This window comes from Sus scrofa, chromosome 16, assembly GCF_000003025.6.
Source record: "Sus scrofa isolate TJ Tabasco breed Duroc chromosome 16, Sscrofa11.1, whole genome shotgun sequence".
Lineage (NCBI taxonomy): Eukaryota > Metazoa > Chordata > Mammalia > Artiodactyla > Suidae > Sus > Sus scrofa.
In genome coordinates, this window is record NC_010458.4 from 13,975,565 (window position 1) to 13,995,819 (window position 20,255).

The 20,255-nt window shown below is 34.0% G+C and overlaps 1 protein-coding gene across 1 annotated transcript in view; it reads right to left on the reverse strand.

Annotated features, from left to right (window-relative positions):
- The window catches only part of CDH9 (cadherin 9), a 137,788-nt gene that overhangs the window by 36,854 nt on the left and 80,679 nt on the right, over positions 1-20,255 (reverse strand). The window contains exon 3 of the mRNA XM_021076628.1: positions 5,296-5,590. Within this exon, the coding sequence (XP_020932287.1) occupies positions 5,296-5,590 (295 nt within the window). The remainder of the gene's footprint in view (positions 1-5,295; positions 5,591-20,255) is intronic.

The window sequence follows — 20,255 nt, forward strand, 5'->3', positions numbered from 1 at the left end:
ACCTAAGCAGTCTGAAGAAAGACGGTCCATTCTAAACACTGTACTAGGGAGGGAGTAGAATGAACTGCAAGTTTGGGGTTAATGATGAGAACTATTATGCTTAGAATGGATAAACAACAAGATCCCACTGTATAGCACAGGGAACTATATCTAATCACTTGTGAAAGAACAAGATTGAAGTTAATATGAGAAAAAGAGAGAGAGTGTGTGTGTGTGTGTGTGTGTGTGTGTGTGTGAGAGAGAGAGAGATTGGGACACTTTGATGTACAGCAGAAATTGATAGAACATTGTAAATCAACTATAATAAAAATTTAAATAAAAAAATAAATACTTTACTAAATGGCCTATCTGGACATATGATTGGACACATAATTGAATTTACAGGAGGTGAACCTCTAAGAAAGGGCCTAGATTAGGGTATGAAGCATCCTTTGATGAGTTGTTTGTGTGATATGTGAAAAATTACATACAGATTCTTTTTTAGGGGGATGATATGAGAGGGTAAGTTTTTGAGGGACCAGTTAAGGGAAATACCCACCAAAATGAGAGACCACCAAAATTACACAATAAGAATTTGCCATGAGGGAGATGAATGCATGCAAATATAGCTGATAGATAATCTTTAATCAAAGTCGAATGGCCACAAAAAATGGAAAACATAAAATGTAGGGATCTCCTACAAATATCTAAATCAAAGTGTATCCCATTTTCTTTCACTATATATCCTTATATATGATCCAGATTTTGTGTTCTGGGTTGAAGATGCTAATGTGTTTCTGATTTCAAGAGTCAATTGAAGTCATTTGATTTTTTTTTTTTTTTTTTTTTTTTGGTCTTTTTGCCTTTTCTAGGGCTGCTTCCGCGGCATATGGAGGTTCCCAGGCTAGGGGTCCAATCAGAGCTGCAGCCGCCAGCCTAGGCCAGAGCCACAGCAACGCAGGATCCGAGCTGCGTCTGCAACCTACACCACAGCTCACGTTAATGCCTGATCCTTAACCCACTGAGCAAGGCCAGGGATCGAACCCATAACCTCATGGTTCCTAGTCAGATTCGTTAACCACTGAGCCACGATGGGAACTCCTGAAGTCACTTGATTTTAACTAAAAAGTAGCGGGGGAGGGGACACATGATTTTTGAAAACCAAAATGAAATATGGCTTATGAATCTGACAAAAAGAAGCAGAGGCAGAGGGAAGAAGCAAGGAGAGGATTTTGTGAGAGAGAAAAAAGGAAAGACAAAATATGAAGACAAAAATAACCAAATGGAAGGGGACAGTATAAAGGAGAACATTGGAAAGCCCAGTAAAATGAGAATAAAGAATTTATACTTTATTCTCTTTGACTTCATTTACCCCCAAAGTTAATAATAGTTTTTCAGTTCTTTGAGTTAAAATCTCTAATACAACAAAAATAAGTTTAGAGTAAATCACTGGGCATTACTTCCTTTAGAGAGGCATTATTATGTGATGTGATATTATATGGGTTATCTATGTATAACAAAGTTTCCAAGTATCACCCTTTACATTTCTCTGTAAATGGTTATTTGCATAGGAAACAGCAGAGAAAATCATATGTGCAAAAGTAGAATGTTAAATTGTATTTTACTTTAAATTAGGTAAGAGGGTTACAAAAGAAGAATACAATTTCAGGATATAAATAAATCTACTTTTTATTTAGACATAATATAAATTATGATTATTACATAAATCTTATTGTAGTATTGTAATATGCAGTCTTCCCTTCCCTTACTGTTACTTGGATTTAATTTTATTGAGAGAAATTTGAATTAAAAGAATAAAATAATAAAAATGCTGTTTTTGAGGAGTTGCTACAAATCTAATAAAATTAGAAGCTTTCAAAATATTTTGCATAATAATTATTTTATAGTGGATAAAAATATTACAGTATTAAAATTATCCTGCTAGCTCTGCATTTTATTAACTTTTTTTTTCTTTTTAAAACTAGTATAGTAATAAGTTGTCTAAGTTTTTGGGCAAGCCAGTTTAACTCTTTTGAGCTCAATTTCACTTATTTATTTATTTATTTGTTTGTTTGTTTGTTTGTTTTTGTCTTTTTGCTATTTCTTTGGGCCGCTCCCGCGGCATATGGAGGTTCCCAGGCTAGGGGTTGAATCGGAGCTGTAGCCACCGGCCTACGCCAGAGCCACAGCAACGCAGGATCCGAGCCGCGTCTGCAACCTACACCACAGCTCACGGCAACACCGGATCCTTAACCCACTGAGCAAGGGCAGGGACCGAACCCGCAACCTCATGGTTCCTAGTCAGATTCGTTAACCACTGCGCCACGACGGGAACTCCCAATTTCACTTATTTATTATAAGAGGTAATTAAACCAAGTATAGTATCTTCCATGTATATATTATACTTATAAAAATGTACATTTATGTTTAAAAATAGATACATATACAAAGTCTATGGGCGGGCCAAGGAGAAGTCAATTAGTGCAGTAATATCAATATTAGTACCAAAATTAATAACTACACTTTATAAATATGATCAAGATTTACCTGTAGTTCTTTTTTTTTTTTTTTTGTCTTTTTAGTTCTGCACCCACAGCAAGCCAGATCTGAGCTACATCTGTGACCTAAACCACTCATGGCAATACCAGATCCTTAACCCACTGAGCAAGGTCAAGGATCGAACTTGCATCCTCATGGATATTAGTCAGATTTGTTTCCACTAAATCCTGACAGGAACCTCGTACCTGTAGTTCTTAATTTATTTGTACTGAAGTCTGCAACCAGAGTCGTACAGCTGCCTCTTTTATGCTTTCCTCAGTTTTTTTAGAATTATATTGCAGGGAATGTAATTGGAATGGCCCAAATTCTCATATTTAAGGTCTGTTAATGAGAAATTGTATTGCCCACAATTTAAAGCATAAATAAATTGGATTGCCTTATATGAAGGATTTTTTTTTTTTGTACAAGATAATGTGTAAGCCTTTTCCCATGTGTAAACATATATTCTATATTTTAATATAGGTATTGAACAAGTGAAGGTTTTAAAAAAATAAAAGAGAAGCACTTAGTCTAGTTCTGATAGTAATACGTATTTGAAAACTATTAATAGAACGTAGATTCTATTAATATTTCAGATGAGAAAGACTATCTTTAAGTGTATAGATTATGAGAATATACCGATTGAGAGATAATATCCTATTAAATAACACAAAATAATATAAGAAAATGCAGATTATTTCAATTTAAATATATATATATGTTTTCTGACAAATATTCTTTTTTTTTTTTTCAGCTGCACTCATAGCATATGGAATTTTCCAGGCCAGGTATTGATAACCTGTGCCACAGCAGTGACCAGAGCCACAATATTGACAACACCAGATCTTTAGCCCTCTGTGCCACATTAAAACTTTAAGTACTCTGTTTTTAATTGTGAAGTAATGCTTTACAAAATTTAAGTTATACAAATTTAAATCAATTATTATCAAAATTTATCATATTCAAATATCTTTCATCTTAATTATACTTTTTATTCCCATAAGTCTAATCATATCTTTTTGGAGAAGAATAAGTGAAAGTTTTTGTACTATTAAGTGTCAAAATATCTGGCAAGATAACACACACACACACACACATACACACACAAAACAACAGTGTTTTACCACAGTTAAAGGAATGTTAATCCAAAAACCAGACTACTTTAGAATGCTTATCAATAGGAAGCGGAAATGGAGGTCATAATTAACCCACAAAATGACATGATGTATATCTACATTAATCTACTGATCAACCTATATGGACCAATCCAGTACTTTCATAGAACTGTACCAGGCTAACAGATATTTTAAAATATTAAAAAAAGGAATTCTCGTTGTGGCTCAGTGGTCACGAACCTGACTAGTATCCATGAAAATGCGGGTTCGATCCCTGGCCCCACTCAGTGGGTTAAGGATCTGGCTTTGCCACAAACTGCAGTGTAGGTCACAAACGTGCCTTGGATCTGGCATTGCTGTAGTGGTGGTTTAGGCCGGCAGCTGTAGCTCAGATTTGACCCCTATCCTGGGAACTTCCACATGCTGCACCTGTGGCCCCCCCTCAAAGAATTAAAAACAAACACACAGACACAGACATATTTCATCCCAGGCTTTTTTATTTCATAGAACTCCTATCTAATTTGATAAATCCCTGTCATATTATTGGAATGAATTCCTGGAAAGTCAGAAGAACTGCACTTTTCTCTGACAGATGGGATTTCCTCTGAGGTTAGAGGAAATAACTTCTTTAAAACTTTTAGTTCTAATGGCTAGATGACACACATAGTTAAGAGGTGTTTAACATCAATAACTCAGTAAAGGTGGACATAAGATAATTTTTTCTTTAAGAAATTATTTTAGACAAACCCATGTATTAGTTACAGTAATGTCAGAGTTATATGCTTGTAACTGTTTTTGAAATAATATTCAACTAAATATCAGATTTTGAAAATCAGTTGCATATTTGGGATATTATAGTAAGTTTATGCCACTGAATTTTTTTAGAAATATACTATGATTTAAGCGTTAGTTCTCATCTCATTAACAAATCTAATCCTTTCATATAATTACAGCTAAATGTAGTTACATATACAGAAAACAGCATTGTATAATAACAAATGTCATCTAAAATTATAGGCAGCCTTAAAAAACAAAACAATTACTTTTAGTTTTCCATGATAAACAATTACTGGTGGAACATAAAATAACATTAAAAAGAATCGAAATATCATTGTTATGCTATCAGTATATTTGATGTTAATTCAATTACTTAATCTTTCTGAATCCAAGGTTTCTAATTAACAGAATGGGATTTTAAAGTTCTATTTCCCATGCTCACCACATGAAGTTGTTTCAATGATCAAATGAGACGATCAAAAGAAATTTGTCAAATGCAAGCATTAGTTGTTATTATGCAAAATAATGCAAGCAAAACTGTCTAAAACTGCTGACACTATTTGAAATCCCTTTCATTTCAAGCAAAAGTTACATTCAACTTGACTGCCGTTTGAATGGTAGCTGAGTAGGGGTGAAGATGGTTGAAATGCAATGGAATACTTGTTCTCAGTTATCATCTTCAATATCACTTACAAAATAGCAAAAGACATTAAAAACATACAGTTGAAAATCACTAGAAGTGAGATAGCTAACACTAAATAATAGTTTCAGTAATAGTTCTTCTCTTGAAAGAAACCACACATTATAGCTATATGTCCATAATAATTACTTTAGTCAAACATAAAATAAATAAAAATTTAGTTTACACGGATTAACAAATACCTACCAACTCCAGACATTTCCGGAACACTGGCAGTGTATAAGTCTTTTGTGAATTTTGGTTCATTGTCATTGATATCATGGATTTTAATGATAAATTCGGATTCAGGCTCCACCTGCCGCCCGGTCTTTCTGTCTATAGCCTTGGCACGCAGAACATACAGGGACTTTTCTTCTCTGTCTAATTTCTTTGCTGCATGAATATCTCCTGTATTTTCATCTATCACGAACAGACTGCCAGCCCCATCTCCAGTTAATATGTATTTTAAATTTCCATCTCCTTTATCTTGGTCAGTGTGAAGCTTCAGAAGGGTAGAAAATAAGAGTTCTATAAATATATGCATTGTTATTACGGTGAAAAAATAATTTTGACAAATAGCATTTTATCTCCACATTATATCACTGGAATGATGATTGCAATGGTCATCTTTTCACTGTGGGGAGACCAAACATTTTAGTTTTATCATTCTCCAAATTTTTAAATACTTACACATTGTGAGAGACTAAATTTAAAATAAAAATATATTTTTCAAACAGTGCTCCCAAGATATTTAATAGAATGCTTCTATGATTTAACCCTCTAGTATATTAACAAGAAAAAAATCCATGAGTTTAGATTTGAAGTGTAAAATAGTTATATATGCTTGATTACATTTAAAATCACTAAACTCAAAGAAATCATGTGGGGAAGTTTTGCACTTAGCATGATAATAAATTTAGGATGTATACCATAATTTTAAAATTTTACCTGTCTTCAATGTAATATTGTTTTCAGATGCACAGGCTTGGTCATCAGAGAAACCAATCATAGAGAGAATTTTAATCTCATAGATTATTCCCTATATGATTTTATGACATCTTTCAACAATGATGTTCTCATTTTTTTAATGTACATGTTTTATAGACTGATTTGAAATTTCAAATGATATAGAACACACAGGGCTTTTTCTATTGGCTATATGTAAAATTTGATGAAAGTATCAGGATTCATCTCATAAATGATCTTCCTTTCTTCTAATTCGGCCCCATCTTAGAAGTAAATGTCCTAGTGTGGAAAGTTGTTCATTGAATATTTAAAAGATACAGGTGGATCATGTATTCACAGAAATTTTGAGTTTGAAAATATCCTAACATTTTTGCAAATCTGACTCTTCTGCAACTTGAGTCTTTACTAGCCTATCTCTACCCTAATTTCTTCCATCATACACTTCACAATTCCTATTCCATCCTGGCTCCACCTATTTTTTTGGTGTCCTGTTCTATCCAATGAATTATCGACTATTTGAATCTATTTTTTATGGTAGAAAAAATTACGAACTTGGATTTATATTTTATTTGTCCTTCACTTTCAAGCTCAGTGTTAAAAAAAATTATATTCAGCCTTTTCTTTTCTGAAATATCCTCCCAATCCATCGGTCTCCATCTCTGTGGTTACCTCCCTGGTTTCATTCACTCTGTGTGTGTGTGTGTGTGTGTGTGTGTGTGTGTGTGTGTGTGTGTGTTTAGAGCCACACCCATAGGATATGGGGTTTCCTAGGCTAGGGGTCAAATTGGAGCTACAGCTGCCAGCCTGTGCCACAACCACAGCAACATGGAATCTGAACTGATTCTGCAACCTACACCACAGCTTACGGAAATGTTGGATTCTTAACCCACTGAGTGAGGCCAGGGATTGAACCTGCATCCCCATGGATGCTAGTCAGATTCATTTCCACTGAGCCAGTACAGAAACGCCTTAAACTTCCATACTGAGCCAGTACAGAAATTCATCATATCTTATATGAACCATTCCCTCTTGCTATATTCCAAACAATTTTCCATACTAAAGTTGACTTTTCTGCATCACATATCTAGTAATGTTATTTCTCAGCTTAAAAATATTCAACCAGGTACAGTGTATAAGAACCAAAGTCTTACAAGCCAGAGTTGGTCTCATAAAAATTTCTATTATATTGGGCAGTGTGTGTGTGTGTGTGTGTGTGTGTGTGTGTGTGTGTGTTGAATCTACACTGCTTCTATTAAAGGGGATAATATTAATATTAAAAATAATCTATTTTATTGTTATATTAATTGCTTGGATTGTATAGCCTTATTTATGCATCATGCATTATCTTGTTCACATTTCCAGATGTGTCTCTGCCACCTTTATCCACTTTGCTATACACCCTATACATACCAATTGTTTTGTTTTGCTTCATTTCATTTTCTTCATTACTCAGAAGGCCTGTTCCAGCTGCCACACCTGATGTTTGCAGATATCTCTCTCACCCTTTAAAGCCCTTCCTTTTCTCTGCATTTTCCCCTACCTATATGTTTATCAAATCTCATTTTAAAATTTTCTTCTTAGGGACACCTTTCCTGACTCTTTAGGCTAGAATAAATATGCTTGCTCTGTAATTGTAAATCACATTTCACTTACCTATCATGATGCTGATACCATTTGGTGAAATTATTCATTGTGCCCACTAAACTATAAAATCCAAAAGAAAAAGATTTACCTCCATCAATCTATTTACCTATCTATCTATCTATAAAATTGTTAGAGTTTCAACATGTATTTCTTAAAAACCAAATATTTCCTTTGTCTAAACGTATACATTTACATTATACACATCAGGTTTAATTGTCAGTGATTATTAGAAAAATCAGATCATAAGTAATTAAAACATTGCCTTTTTTAAACTAAAATTACATCTTAGATATATAATAACATTATTTTAATGACTGCATTTTTCGAATACTCTTTTCAAGCTTTTTATAATATTTTTGTATATGTATATGAATTGCTAGTTCTTTTATTCTAAGAAGAGAAAAAGAAAAGCAGATACTTTTAATGAAAAAATATAACTAGGAAAGGAAAAAAGATATATAGGTAGATAGAAAATTTATATGTATTGGAAGCTCTATTTAATTTGGCAAAAAAAAAAAATGGAAACAACTAAAATATTCACCTTATTAATGTGGTTAGAATATGTACAATGCCATCATCTATAGCCATTAAAATTACAGTCTACATATTATGGGGATACACCCATTAAAATTATGGTTGATGTGGGGTGTTCCCTTCATGGCGCAGTGGAAATGAATCCGACTAGAAACCATGAGGTTGTAGGTTTGATCCCTCACCTTGTTGAGCGGGATCAGGATCTAGCATTGCCATGAGCTATGGTGTAGGTCACAGATGTAGCTCGGATCTGGCATTGCTGTGGCTCTGGCGGAGGCCGGTGGCTACAGCTCCAATTTGACCCCTATCCTGGGAACCTCCTATACCATGATTGTGGCCCTAAAAGGACAAAAAGACCAAAAAAAAAAAAATCATGGTTGATGTAAATCATTTGAGTGAGAAAATTTTTTAAAATATAGTGTATAATATAATTTCAATTTTTATATCTGTTTTTTCATAAAAATATGCTCAAAAGATACATAATATTTTAAGTAGCTATACAGTTTTAAACTTTTTCTTTTGTTTTTGTTTATGCTTATACCTTTTTATGAATGAATTTGTACTAATTTCTCAATAAAATAAAGGAAAAATAAGTAAAACTAGTAAGGAGCAATGTAGGAAATAAATCATAATGTCTCCCACAGCATATGTACTAATGTTCTCACATTTATACACAGGAAAAAAAAAAGTGATTCATTGGTTATCAATATTGTTAAATATATTGACTGAAACAAAGGTAATCCAGGGATAATGATGCAATTTAGTTTAAATTGTAGAATGTTAAATGATGTGGGGCAAAGATCATGTGTTATGTCAGAAATACTTACCCCATACTAATATTATGGAAATTACTAATAATCTGCCAAAATATAAAGCAGGAATAAGGCTATATACTGTTATAAAATTTCAGTGGAAATTTTATGTATATATACACAAATTAAAATTAGTTTTAATTTTTCTGTATACTTCCCCATTATTTTTCCATATATTTAACTTAAGTATAATAATCCTTTAATAAAATATTATATCATACCTTTTTTGCATTTAATAAATATTTCATTTAACATCCTATTCTAGTGTATTAAAATGTGCAGAAAACTGAATCTGTATCTCTTACATTAAATTAGATATGATTCAACATTCTACTTTGATTCATATACCTATGGAAACAATTTACTTTTCAAAGATTTTCCACTCATTCAAAATATTTTGGAGTCTAAAAAAATAATTTAGTCAAACATAAAATTCATTAAAAAATGAGTACAAAAATATAATTATTTTCTTTAATTTTTTATCATTTATTTATTTATATTTTTTTCTACTGTACAGCATGGTGACCTAGTTACACATGCATGTATACATTCTTTTTTCTTACATTAAGTGTTCCATCATAAGTGACTAGACAGAGTTCCCAGTGCTACACAATAGAATCTCATTGCTAACCCATTTCAAAGGCAACATTCTGCATCTATTTACCCCAAGCTCCCAGTCTGTCCCACTCCCTCCCCTTCTCCTTGGCAACCACAAGTCTATTCTCCAAGTCCATGATTTTATTTTCTGTGGAAAGGTTCCTTTGTGCCATATATTAGATTCCAGATATAAGAGATATCATATGGTATTTGTCTTTTTCTTTCTGACCTACGTCACTCAGTATGAGAGTTTCTAGTTCCATCCATGTTGCTGCAAATGGCATTATGTCATCCTTTTTTAAGGCTAAGTAGTATTCCATTGTGTATATATGCCACATCTTACTAATCCAACTGTCTGTCAGTGGACATTTGGGTTGTTTCCATGTGTTGGCTATTGTGAATAGTGCTGCAATGAACATGTGGGTGCATGTGTTTTTTTAAGGAAAGTTTTGTCTGGATATATGCCCAAGAGTGGGATTGCTGTGTCATATGGTAGTTCTATGTATAGTTTTCTAAGGTACCTCCATCCTGTTCTCCATAGTGGTTTTACCAGCTTACCTTCCCACCAGCAGTGCAGGAAGGTTCCCTTTTCTCCATACCCCCTCCAGCACTTGTTATTTGTGGACTTCTTAATGATGGCCATTCTGACTGGTGTGAGGTGGTATCTTGTGGTAGTTTTGATTTGCATTTCTCTAATAATCAGGGATGTTGAGCATTGTTTCAAGTGCTTGTTGGCCGTCTGTATATCTTCCTTGGAGAAATGTCTATTCAGGTCTTTTGACCATTTTTCAATTGGGTTGTTGGCTTTTTTGCTGTTGAGTTCTATAAGTTGTTTGTATATTCTAGAGATTAATCCCTTGTCCGTTGCATCATTTGCAACTATTTTCTCCCATTCTGTAAGTTGTCTTTTTGTTTTCTTTTTGGTTTCCCTTGCTGTGCAAAAGCTTGTCAGTTTGATTAGGTCCCATTGGTTTATTTTTGCTTTTATTTCAAATATCAATAAACTAAGTAGCCCTCACTTCCTGGAAATAATTTACTTCTTCTTAACTTAAGAAAATACACTGAAAAAAAGAAAAATAAATACTAGATAAATATTTCAAAAGCTAATTATTATTTTCCCACAGTATCATTTTTAGTTTTGCCCTGTTACATTTTTTGTTTGTTTTTAGAAAAATTTAAAAAGTAAACATATACTTGCAAAATAGGCTAAAGATTTAAACTGGTGATGGTTAATTTTATATGTCAATTTAACTGGGCCACAGAATGTCCAGATATTTGGTTAACAGTATTCTGGATGTGACTATAGGGCTGCTTCTGGAAGAGATTAATAGTTGAATCTGTAGCCTGAATAGATTGTCCTTTCCCAAAGTAGGTAGGCCTCACCTAATCTTTTAAAGGCCAGAATTAAAAAAAAAGAAAAAAAAGAAAAAAACACTGAATAAGGGAGAATTCGCTTTTTTGCCTGCTGCCTTCCATTCAGACTCTTAAGTTACCCCATTGATTCTCCAGTTATCAAGCATTTGGACTTGGAATCAGAACTATTTCATCATAATTCTAGTCTCCAGCTTTCCAACTGCAGATCTTAGGACTTTCCAGGATCCATAATCATGAGCCAATTCCACATATACACACACACATATATATATACATATATTTTCACATATACGCATATATACATATATGCATATATGTTTTATATAAGAATATAATACAAATATATTTCCACATAAAATATAATATACCCTTATATATATTTTCCAGAAAGAGAATTAATTTGTGTGTATATATATTATATATATATATTTTTTATATAAATAAAAGCAGTATTTGTCTGGGTTTTCAGATAAGAAAGAAAGAAAAACAGTAGTCCTTACAGACATTGGAATATTAAGAATAGGTTTGTTATTTAAGATCTACTAACACTGAGAGGGTCCAGAGGGACCACTACTATTTTTCACCACTACTGTGAGAAACACAGAAAGGAACAGATCAAGGCATACTTGAAGAGTTTCGTCATCACTTTTCTTTATAAGCCTGATCTTACAGTGGGAACTACTATCACTGAAATGGGAAGCCTAAATGCAATGGGAGTAATTGGGTTCCAGAGTAACAGGGGCCAAGTGCCGCACTCAACTTACAAAAAAACAAGTGTCAGGGTTACCGTAATGGACAGTAGAATCAAAACAGCAATCAGAATGGTCTGACTCATATAGACCTATGGTGTTGGCTAGTTGATTATGATGTTCCTAAGTGAAATAGATAGGAAGCCTACTAAATTCATACTTAACCTATGAAAGCAGATATGTTCAAGGTCAAGAGAAAAAAAGACCAATATGAATCATAATAACAGAGTCATGACCACTCAAGAAATTCCCAAACTTGGGCCAAGTTAGAGACCTAGAACCCGTTGAATATAGAGCATGCCAGGTCCTCTTGAGGAAGGACCCCAATGCATACCCAAAATATGTGTGCTCAGTCTTTCTCCCAGTCTTCCTTCCAAAAACCTATGCCTTTTATCAGAATAACTGTGCACTGGGGGAAAAGGAAATGATTGGTTATTCTGAGATCACTAGACTCTGAACTAGCACCGATTACAGGAGAACCAAAATATCAATGTGATCCACCAACTTGAACAGAGGAGTATGAAAGTCAGGTGATTGACAGAATTTTACCTGGGATTTGTCTCATAGTGTCCCAGTGTGTCTCAAACCCAATCTATGTAAAGGAAAAATTGTTACATCTGGCCCATCTTAGAACCCAAAAAGAGGCACAACTATGCCTAGAGGGCTTCTTCAGATTTTGAAAGCAGCATATTCTTCCCTTTGGTGTTTTATTTCTATCCATTTACCAAGTCACCTGAAAAGATGATGGTTTGTGTGGGACTCTGAACTTGAAAACTCTCTGCAGCAGGTGTGGACTGGTGTGTGAGCTGCTCTACCACTTTGGCCATGTAATCCAATAGAGCCAAAAGTGCTCAAAAGTGTCAGCACCAGGTACAGATGCTGGTTGGAGCCTTTGACAAGTACCTATAGGTGAATTGAAATGTAGACCCTCCTAATTTGGAAGCAAAGTGCTGCTATCCTCTGTCAATAATTAATTTCCTTTGGAGGAAAAAATCTCTTGTCCTACTACTTAGCTTTAAAACTGATTGCTTAACCATGGGGTACCGAGTTACCATGCAACCTGAGATGTTCAACTTGAATTGTGTATTATCTGACCTATCAAGCCATAAATTTGAGTGTGCATGACAGCACTTTATCATCAAATGGAAGAGGTATATATATGATCAGGCCTGGACATGCCCTGAAAACACAAGTTAAATTACAGGAAGAAGTGCCCAAATGCCCATGGTCCCCACTCCTGCTCTACTGCCTTCTTTCTCCCAGCCTGCACCTATGGCCTGATGAAGAGTTTCTTCAATCAAGTTTTCAGAAGAAATATCTTGGCCTAGTTTAAAAAGAGTTCTGCATGATATTCAAGCATTACTAAAACGTGGACTGCAGCAGTATAGTCTGTTTCTGAGACATCCTTGAAGAGAAATGACATAGATAGAATTTCAAGCAGTGTATTTATCTCATAATAATACAACATTTGAAAGCAATGTTTGCAAAAATCAAAGTAAATTCATCTCTAATAAATTTTCTTTTAAAAATTAGAAAGGTCTTTCAATGGTTTATTTGTTTTAATTTTTGTTTAAAGTGCTCTTAGTTACAAAAGTATGCCATAGTGCCCAAATCTTATTGGCAACAATCCCTACATATCTTTAAAAATATCTTTGGAATTTTATAATGTCTTGTTCAATTTTTTAACAAGGAAAACCACAGACTTTTGCTGATAGTTGCTTAAAATAACTAACAATTACAATGTATTTCTTATATTTTAATAGTGTTAAAATACATTTTAAATATATTTTTAAGAATAATATGTTGCGTGTCAGTCTTAATGATATACTTGCTTGTTTATTTCAGATAAAACAATTTATTATCTTTAAATTGACTTAGATATTGGCTTCAATACTATTATATTCATATTTGGTATATGATAAATAAAGTCTAAATATAAGGCCACTAATAAAGAACACTTTATACCATCAAGCTTTCAATCTGGGGCTAAGATATATTAGCTAGATATACTGTTTCATATTAAGCAAATACAAATCTGGGCAAAATATGTGAACTCACAGTTTTTAGGAATTGAACAGCAGAAAAAAAACAATATGATCAGCTATAATTCACCTTAGCCTTTTGCCTGGGAAGAATTTTACTACAGGGAAGAGGAACATGAAAAGAGACTAGCAATTCTGCTGCGTTGAAAAAACAGAGATCAGAATTCAGGGCTGCTCTTGTGGCATCAATTTGCTGGCGAGGGTACAGAGAGGAAAGAACCAGAGAATCACAGAGGAGCCCAACTAAGGTATATGTATAGATTTCTGCTAAAATTTATAGTAGAAGCATATACTATAGATGTACAGGAAGGCAGGCACAACATACATAGTATACTTCTGGGGATCTAAGATTTTAACAGAGAATTTCAGCCATTGCAAAGAATGGAAAGAGGTAGGAGTTTTGACACAACCAGAATAGTTCAGTCTTATGTGAATATCCCTGGCATTAAGTTAACAATTGAGTCAGCTATACCCAGAGAAAAGACTTTGTTCTATGAATAAAACAAACATCCTAAGAAAAAAAGTCTAATGTAGACTCATTCGATCAGTTCCTAAAATCAAGACTTGATAGGACATTGTGTCATCTACGATGACCACAATATAGTAATATAAAATAATTACTAACATATCAGGAGAATAATATTGTACATAATATGTCATATCATATCGTATATATCAGTAGAAGCAGAAACACCAACAACTCAGATATGTGAACTAACAAACATAGAGGTAATTGGAGAACCAATTAATATACATGTACTTATGGTTAAAAAGGAAGGGAAAAGTATGGCAGAGAATAATATTTTAAAGAGATCATTCTCCAAGTTTATGCCCTCAGGCATAAATCACCTGTACAATTTTCAGTGAATTGCAGTGAAAATAATTACAAAACCAAAGTAAATCTGGGTACATGACAGTCAAATAAGTGAAAACTAAGATTCACAGAAAATATTCATGTTTCTTATTTTTTTGTGATTACTTCTTTCATTATTTAGAAGTGTGTTATTAATTTTCAAACATTTTAATGTTTTTTTAAAATATATTTAATATGATTCTAATTTCTGAAAGAAAAGATATTTAAGGCATCCAAGGAATAAATATATGTTCAGAGAAAATAATATAACAATAAAGACAACTGAATTTTCATAAGACATAATGAAACCCAGAATTGTTCAGTAAAAATAACCTTCAAAAATGAAGATTCATATTAAAAAATATAATAACATTTTGAGAGAAAAATGCTGAGAGAATTCACTGTAAGAAGACTTTAATTTCAAAAAACATTAAATAAATGTCTTTAGGCTGAATAGAATTAATCCTAGATTGAATCCTTGGCATAAAACAAAGAAGTGAGGCGACTTGTAAAGGGCAAAACAGTTGATAAATAGAAGAGACTTTAAACATATTCCTTAAAGACAATTGACTGTTTAAATCTAGGATAATATTACTGTATTATGAGGTTTATAGAACATAGTAAAAGTAAATTACATAGTAATAATAGCCAAGTGGGTGCAAATGGAATTGTATTTTTGAAAAGTTATAACATTTTGCAATAATGCCATCATATTCTGGTTGGACATGAGTAAATTAAGGATGGATATTTATCTTTAGCCTTATAGTCCTTTCATGATCCTTAGAGCAAACACTAAATAATACAAGAAAATTAAACTGAAAAGATAAAAGTGAAAGTAAAATTGAATACTATTTAGGAGCGAAAGAGAAGGATGGGGAAATAGAGACAGAAATATTTCCATAAACAGAGGCAAGAAGCAAAGCAATTTAAAAAAAAAAGGAGAACAAATGTAATACAAATAGGCCAGTAATATCAATGGGCCTCAAGTAATAAAGAGATTATCAGAATCCACTAAAAAACACTTCATTGTATTATATGTAGATTACAAGAGGTATGATTTCAATTTAATAACACAAATATATTTAAAGCAAAGAAAAAAAAGCTATAGCAAGGAATATTGTATAGAAGCATATGGACTATATTAATATCAGACAAAATAAACTTTGAGAAGTAATAAAGAGGAAATTTCATAGTAAGAAAGGAATGTTATCAGAAAGATATAGCAATCATTTTTGTACATGTAACTAATAATAAATTTCAAAACATGTGAAGCACATTTCATAAAACTAAAAAAAGTAGTAGACAAATCCAAATCATAGTTGAATTTTATTATGGAAATGACTAGCTTGTATTTTTTATAAGAAACAAACACATTAGATATAGAAATGAAATTATGAGATTTTAGAATAGCTGAACACAGTGGGCAATGCTATTATTAACCAAGCCAATCTCAATGATATTTCTATAGCACAAAACCTAATATCTGCCTAATACACATTTTTTAAAATATACATTCATCACATTATGCTATGTAATAAATTGGACTGGGATTCTCCAAAATCTAGCCAATAGGCTATTTATGTGTGGTCTGTATTATAGCTTTCCTCCCCTTTACCTAAAATATAGAATATTTTATATCATATATCAAATTCTGAGTCAATGCTATCCCTATCAAAATTCCAGCAAGTATTTTACAATAACAAAATAACAACCTAAAATTAACATGAGAATGCAAATGACCTACAGTAGCCTAGACTATTTTGAAGAAAAACAAAGATAATTTACATTTCTATATTACAAGATTTATTATACAATAATGAAGCCAGTGATGTATTATAAAGATAAATAAGAACAAATAGAAAATCTAGACATAAACTCACAGATATATATATTCAGTAAATTTTTGATAAGGTGCCAATGAAATTTGAATGTGGGAGGATGGGATTAAGATGGCAGAATAGAAGGACTAGAGCTCAAATTCTCTCCTAAAAACAACAAAATTCACAATTAAAGGCTGAGAAATCTTCACCCAAATGGACCGGAAACCTTAAAAAAGATATCCTACTCCAGAAGAAAAAGAGGAGGACACATCAAGAGGTAGGAGGGGTGATTTCATGATATAAACAACCACATACCTCCTAGGTGGGAAGTTCCACAGACTGGAAACTAACTGGTTCACAGAGATTCACCTACAGGAGTGGGAGTTCTGAACTCCACATCAAACTCTCACGTGTGGGGATCTGGCACTGGGAGAAAGAGCCCCTGGAGCATCTGGCATTGAAGGCCAGTGGGGCTTGTGTACAGGAGCTCCATGGGTCTGGGGTAAATGGAGACACCATTCTTAAAAGACACACACAGACTTTCACATGCACTGGGTCCCAGGTCAGAGCAGTCTCCATAAGAATCTGGGTCAAACCTGACTGCAGTTCTTGGAGGACATCCTGGGAAAACAGGGGTGAATATGGCTTGTTGTGAGGGAAGGACATTGAAGGCAAAGCTCTTGGGAATATTCAGCAGCATGCCTTTCTCTGGAGGTGGCCATTTTGGGAAAATCTGGTACCACCCATCAGCCAGCTGCTGAGAAGCCCCAGGGCAAACAACAATCCAGGTGGGATCACAGCACTGCCCCTCAGTAAACTGGCTACCTAAAGACCCCTCAGGCACACAGCTGCCTCTAAGCCCATCTAGAGACTAAGCCCACCCACAAGAGCAATTAGAATCAGCTTCACCTACCCATGGGCAGGGCTCAGCCCCTCCCATCAGGAAGCCTAAAGCAAGCCCCATACCAACTTCAGCCACAAAGGGGGCAGACACCAGAGGTAAGAGAGGCTACAACATTTGTATCTGTAAAATGGTTTCCACACCAAAAACCTATAAAAATGAAAAGACAGAGAACTATAACTCAGATGAGGGAGAAAGGAAAAATCCTAGAAAATCAGATAAGTGATGAGGAGATTCTCAGCCTCCAGAAAAAGACTTTAGATTGTTGATGCTGAAGATGATGCAAGACATTGGAAATAACCTGGAGGCAAAGATGGATAACTTACAGGAAACACTGACCAAAGAGATACAAGATATAAAACTTAAACAAGAAGAGATGCAAAATACAATAACTGAAATAAAAAATTCACTAGAGGCAGCTAACAGCAGAATACAGGAGGCAGAAGAACGAATAAATGAGGTGGAGGACAGATTAGTAGAAATTACGTGTGTGGAACAGAAAAGAGAAAAAAGATTGAAAACAAATGAAGAGAGTCTCAGAGAACTCTGGGACAACATTAAACACACCAATATCTGTATTATAGGGGTGCCAGAAGGAGAAGAGAGAGAGAAGGAGACAGAAAAGATATTCGAAGAGATAATAGCCAAAAACTTCCCTAACATGGGAAAGGAACCCCTCACTCAAATCCAGGAAGCACAACGAATACCAATAAAATAAACCCAAGGCGGAACACCCTGAGACACATATTAATCAAACTGACCAAAATTAAAGACAAAGAGAAAATCTTGAAAGCAGCTAGGGAAAAGAAACATATAACATACAAGGGAACCCCGATAAGGTTATCATCAGATTTTTCAGCAGAAACTCTGCAGGCCAGAAGGGAGTGGCATGATATACTTGATGTGATGAAAGGAAAAAAACCTCCAACCAAGATTACTTTACCCAGCAAGGCTCTCATTCAGATTTGAAGGAGAAATCAAAACCTTCACAGATAAGCAAAAGCTGAGAGAATTCAGCAACACTAAACCAGCCTTAAAACAAATACTAAAGGAACTTCTCTAGGCAGAAAAGAACAAGAGATGAAGGAATGAAAAATGAGCAGCAAAAACAAATCGAAAGTAATTAATAAAATGGCAATAAGAACATACATATCAATAATTACCTTAAATGTGAATGGACTAAATGCCCCAACCAAAAGATATAGACTGGCTGAATGGATACAAAAACAAGATCCATATATATGCTGTCTTCAAGAGACCCACTTCATTTCTAGGGACACATACAAATTGAAAGTGAGAGGATGGAAGAAAATACTTCATGCAAACGGGGATCAAAAGAAAGCTGGAGTAGCAATACTCATATCAGACAAAATAGACTTTAAAATGAAGACTATTTTAAGGGACAAAGAAGGTCATTGCATAATGATCAAAGGATAAATCCAAGATGAGGATTTAACAATTTTAAATATCTATGCACCCAACATAGATTCACCAGAATATATAAGGCAACTGCTTACAACCTTTAAAGGAGAAATCAACAATAACATAATCATAGTGGGGGACTTTAACACCCCACTTACAGCAATGGACAGATCAACCAGACAGAAAATCAGTAAGGAAACACAGGCCCTGAATGATGCATTAAACCAGATGGACTTAATAGATATTTATAGGACAGTCCATCCAAAAGCAACAGAATACACATTCTTCTCAAGTGCACATGGAACATTCGCCAAGATTGATCACATCCTGGGATACAAATCCAACTTCGGTAACTTTAAGAAAATTTAAATCATATCTAGCAACTTTTCCAACCACAATGCTATATGACTGGAAATCAACAACAAGAAAAAATCTGCGAAAAACACAAACACGTGGAGACTCAACAACATGCTACTCAATAACCAATGGATCACTGAAGAAATCAAAGAGGAAATTAAAAAATACCAAGCAACAAATGACAATGAAGATACGACACTCCAAAAACTATGGGATGCAGCAAAAGCCGTTCTAAGAGGAAAGTTTATAGCAATACAAGCCCACCTCAGGAAACAAGAAAAAGCCCAAATAAACAAGCTAACTTTACATCTAAAGCAGCTGGAGAGAGAAGAACAGACAAGACCTAAAGTTAGTAGAAGGAAAGAAATCATAAAGATCAGAGCAGAAATCAATGAACTAGAAACAAAGAAAACCATAGAAAAGATCAATGAAACGAAAATCTGGTTCTTTGAAAAGATCAACAAAATTGATAAACCCTAGCCAGACTTATCAAGCAAAAAAGAGAGAGGACTCAAATCAATAAAATTAGAAATGAAAAAGGAGAAATAACAACAGACATCACAGAAGTACAAAGGATCATATGAGACTGCTATATGCAACAATACACCAATAAAACAGAAAACTTAGAAGAAATGGACAAATTCTTAGAAAAGTACCATCTTCCAAGACTAAACCAAGATGAAATAGAAAAGATGAATAGACCCATCACAAGAACTGAAATTGAAACTGTGATTTAAAAACTTCCAACAAACAAAAGTCCAGGACCAGACGGCTTCACAGGAGAATTCTATCAAACATTTAGAGAAGAGCTAACACCTCTCCTTCTGAAACTATTCCAAAAAATTGCAGAGGAAGGGATACTCCCAAACTCATTTTATTATACCACCAACACCCTGGTACCAAAACCAGACAAAGATTTCACAAAAAAAGAAAATTACAGGCCAATATCACTGATGAACATCAAAGCAAAAATCCTCAACAAAATACTAGCAAACCGAATCCAACAATACATTAAAAGGATTATACATCATGATCAAGTGCTATTTATCCCAGGGACACAAGGGTTCTTCAATATCCGCAAATCCATCAGTGTGAT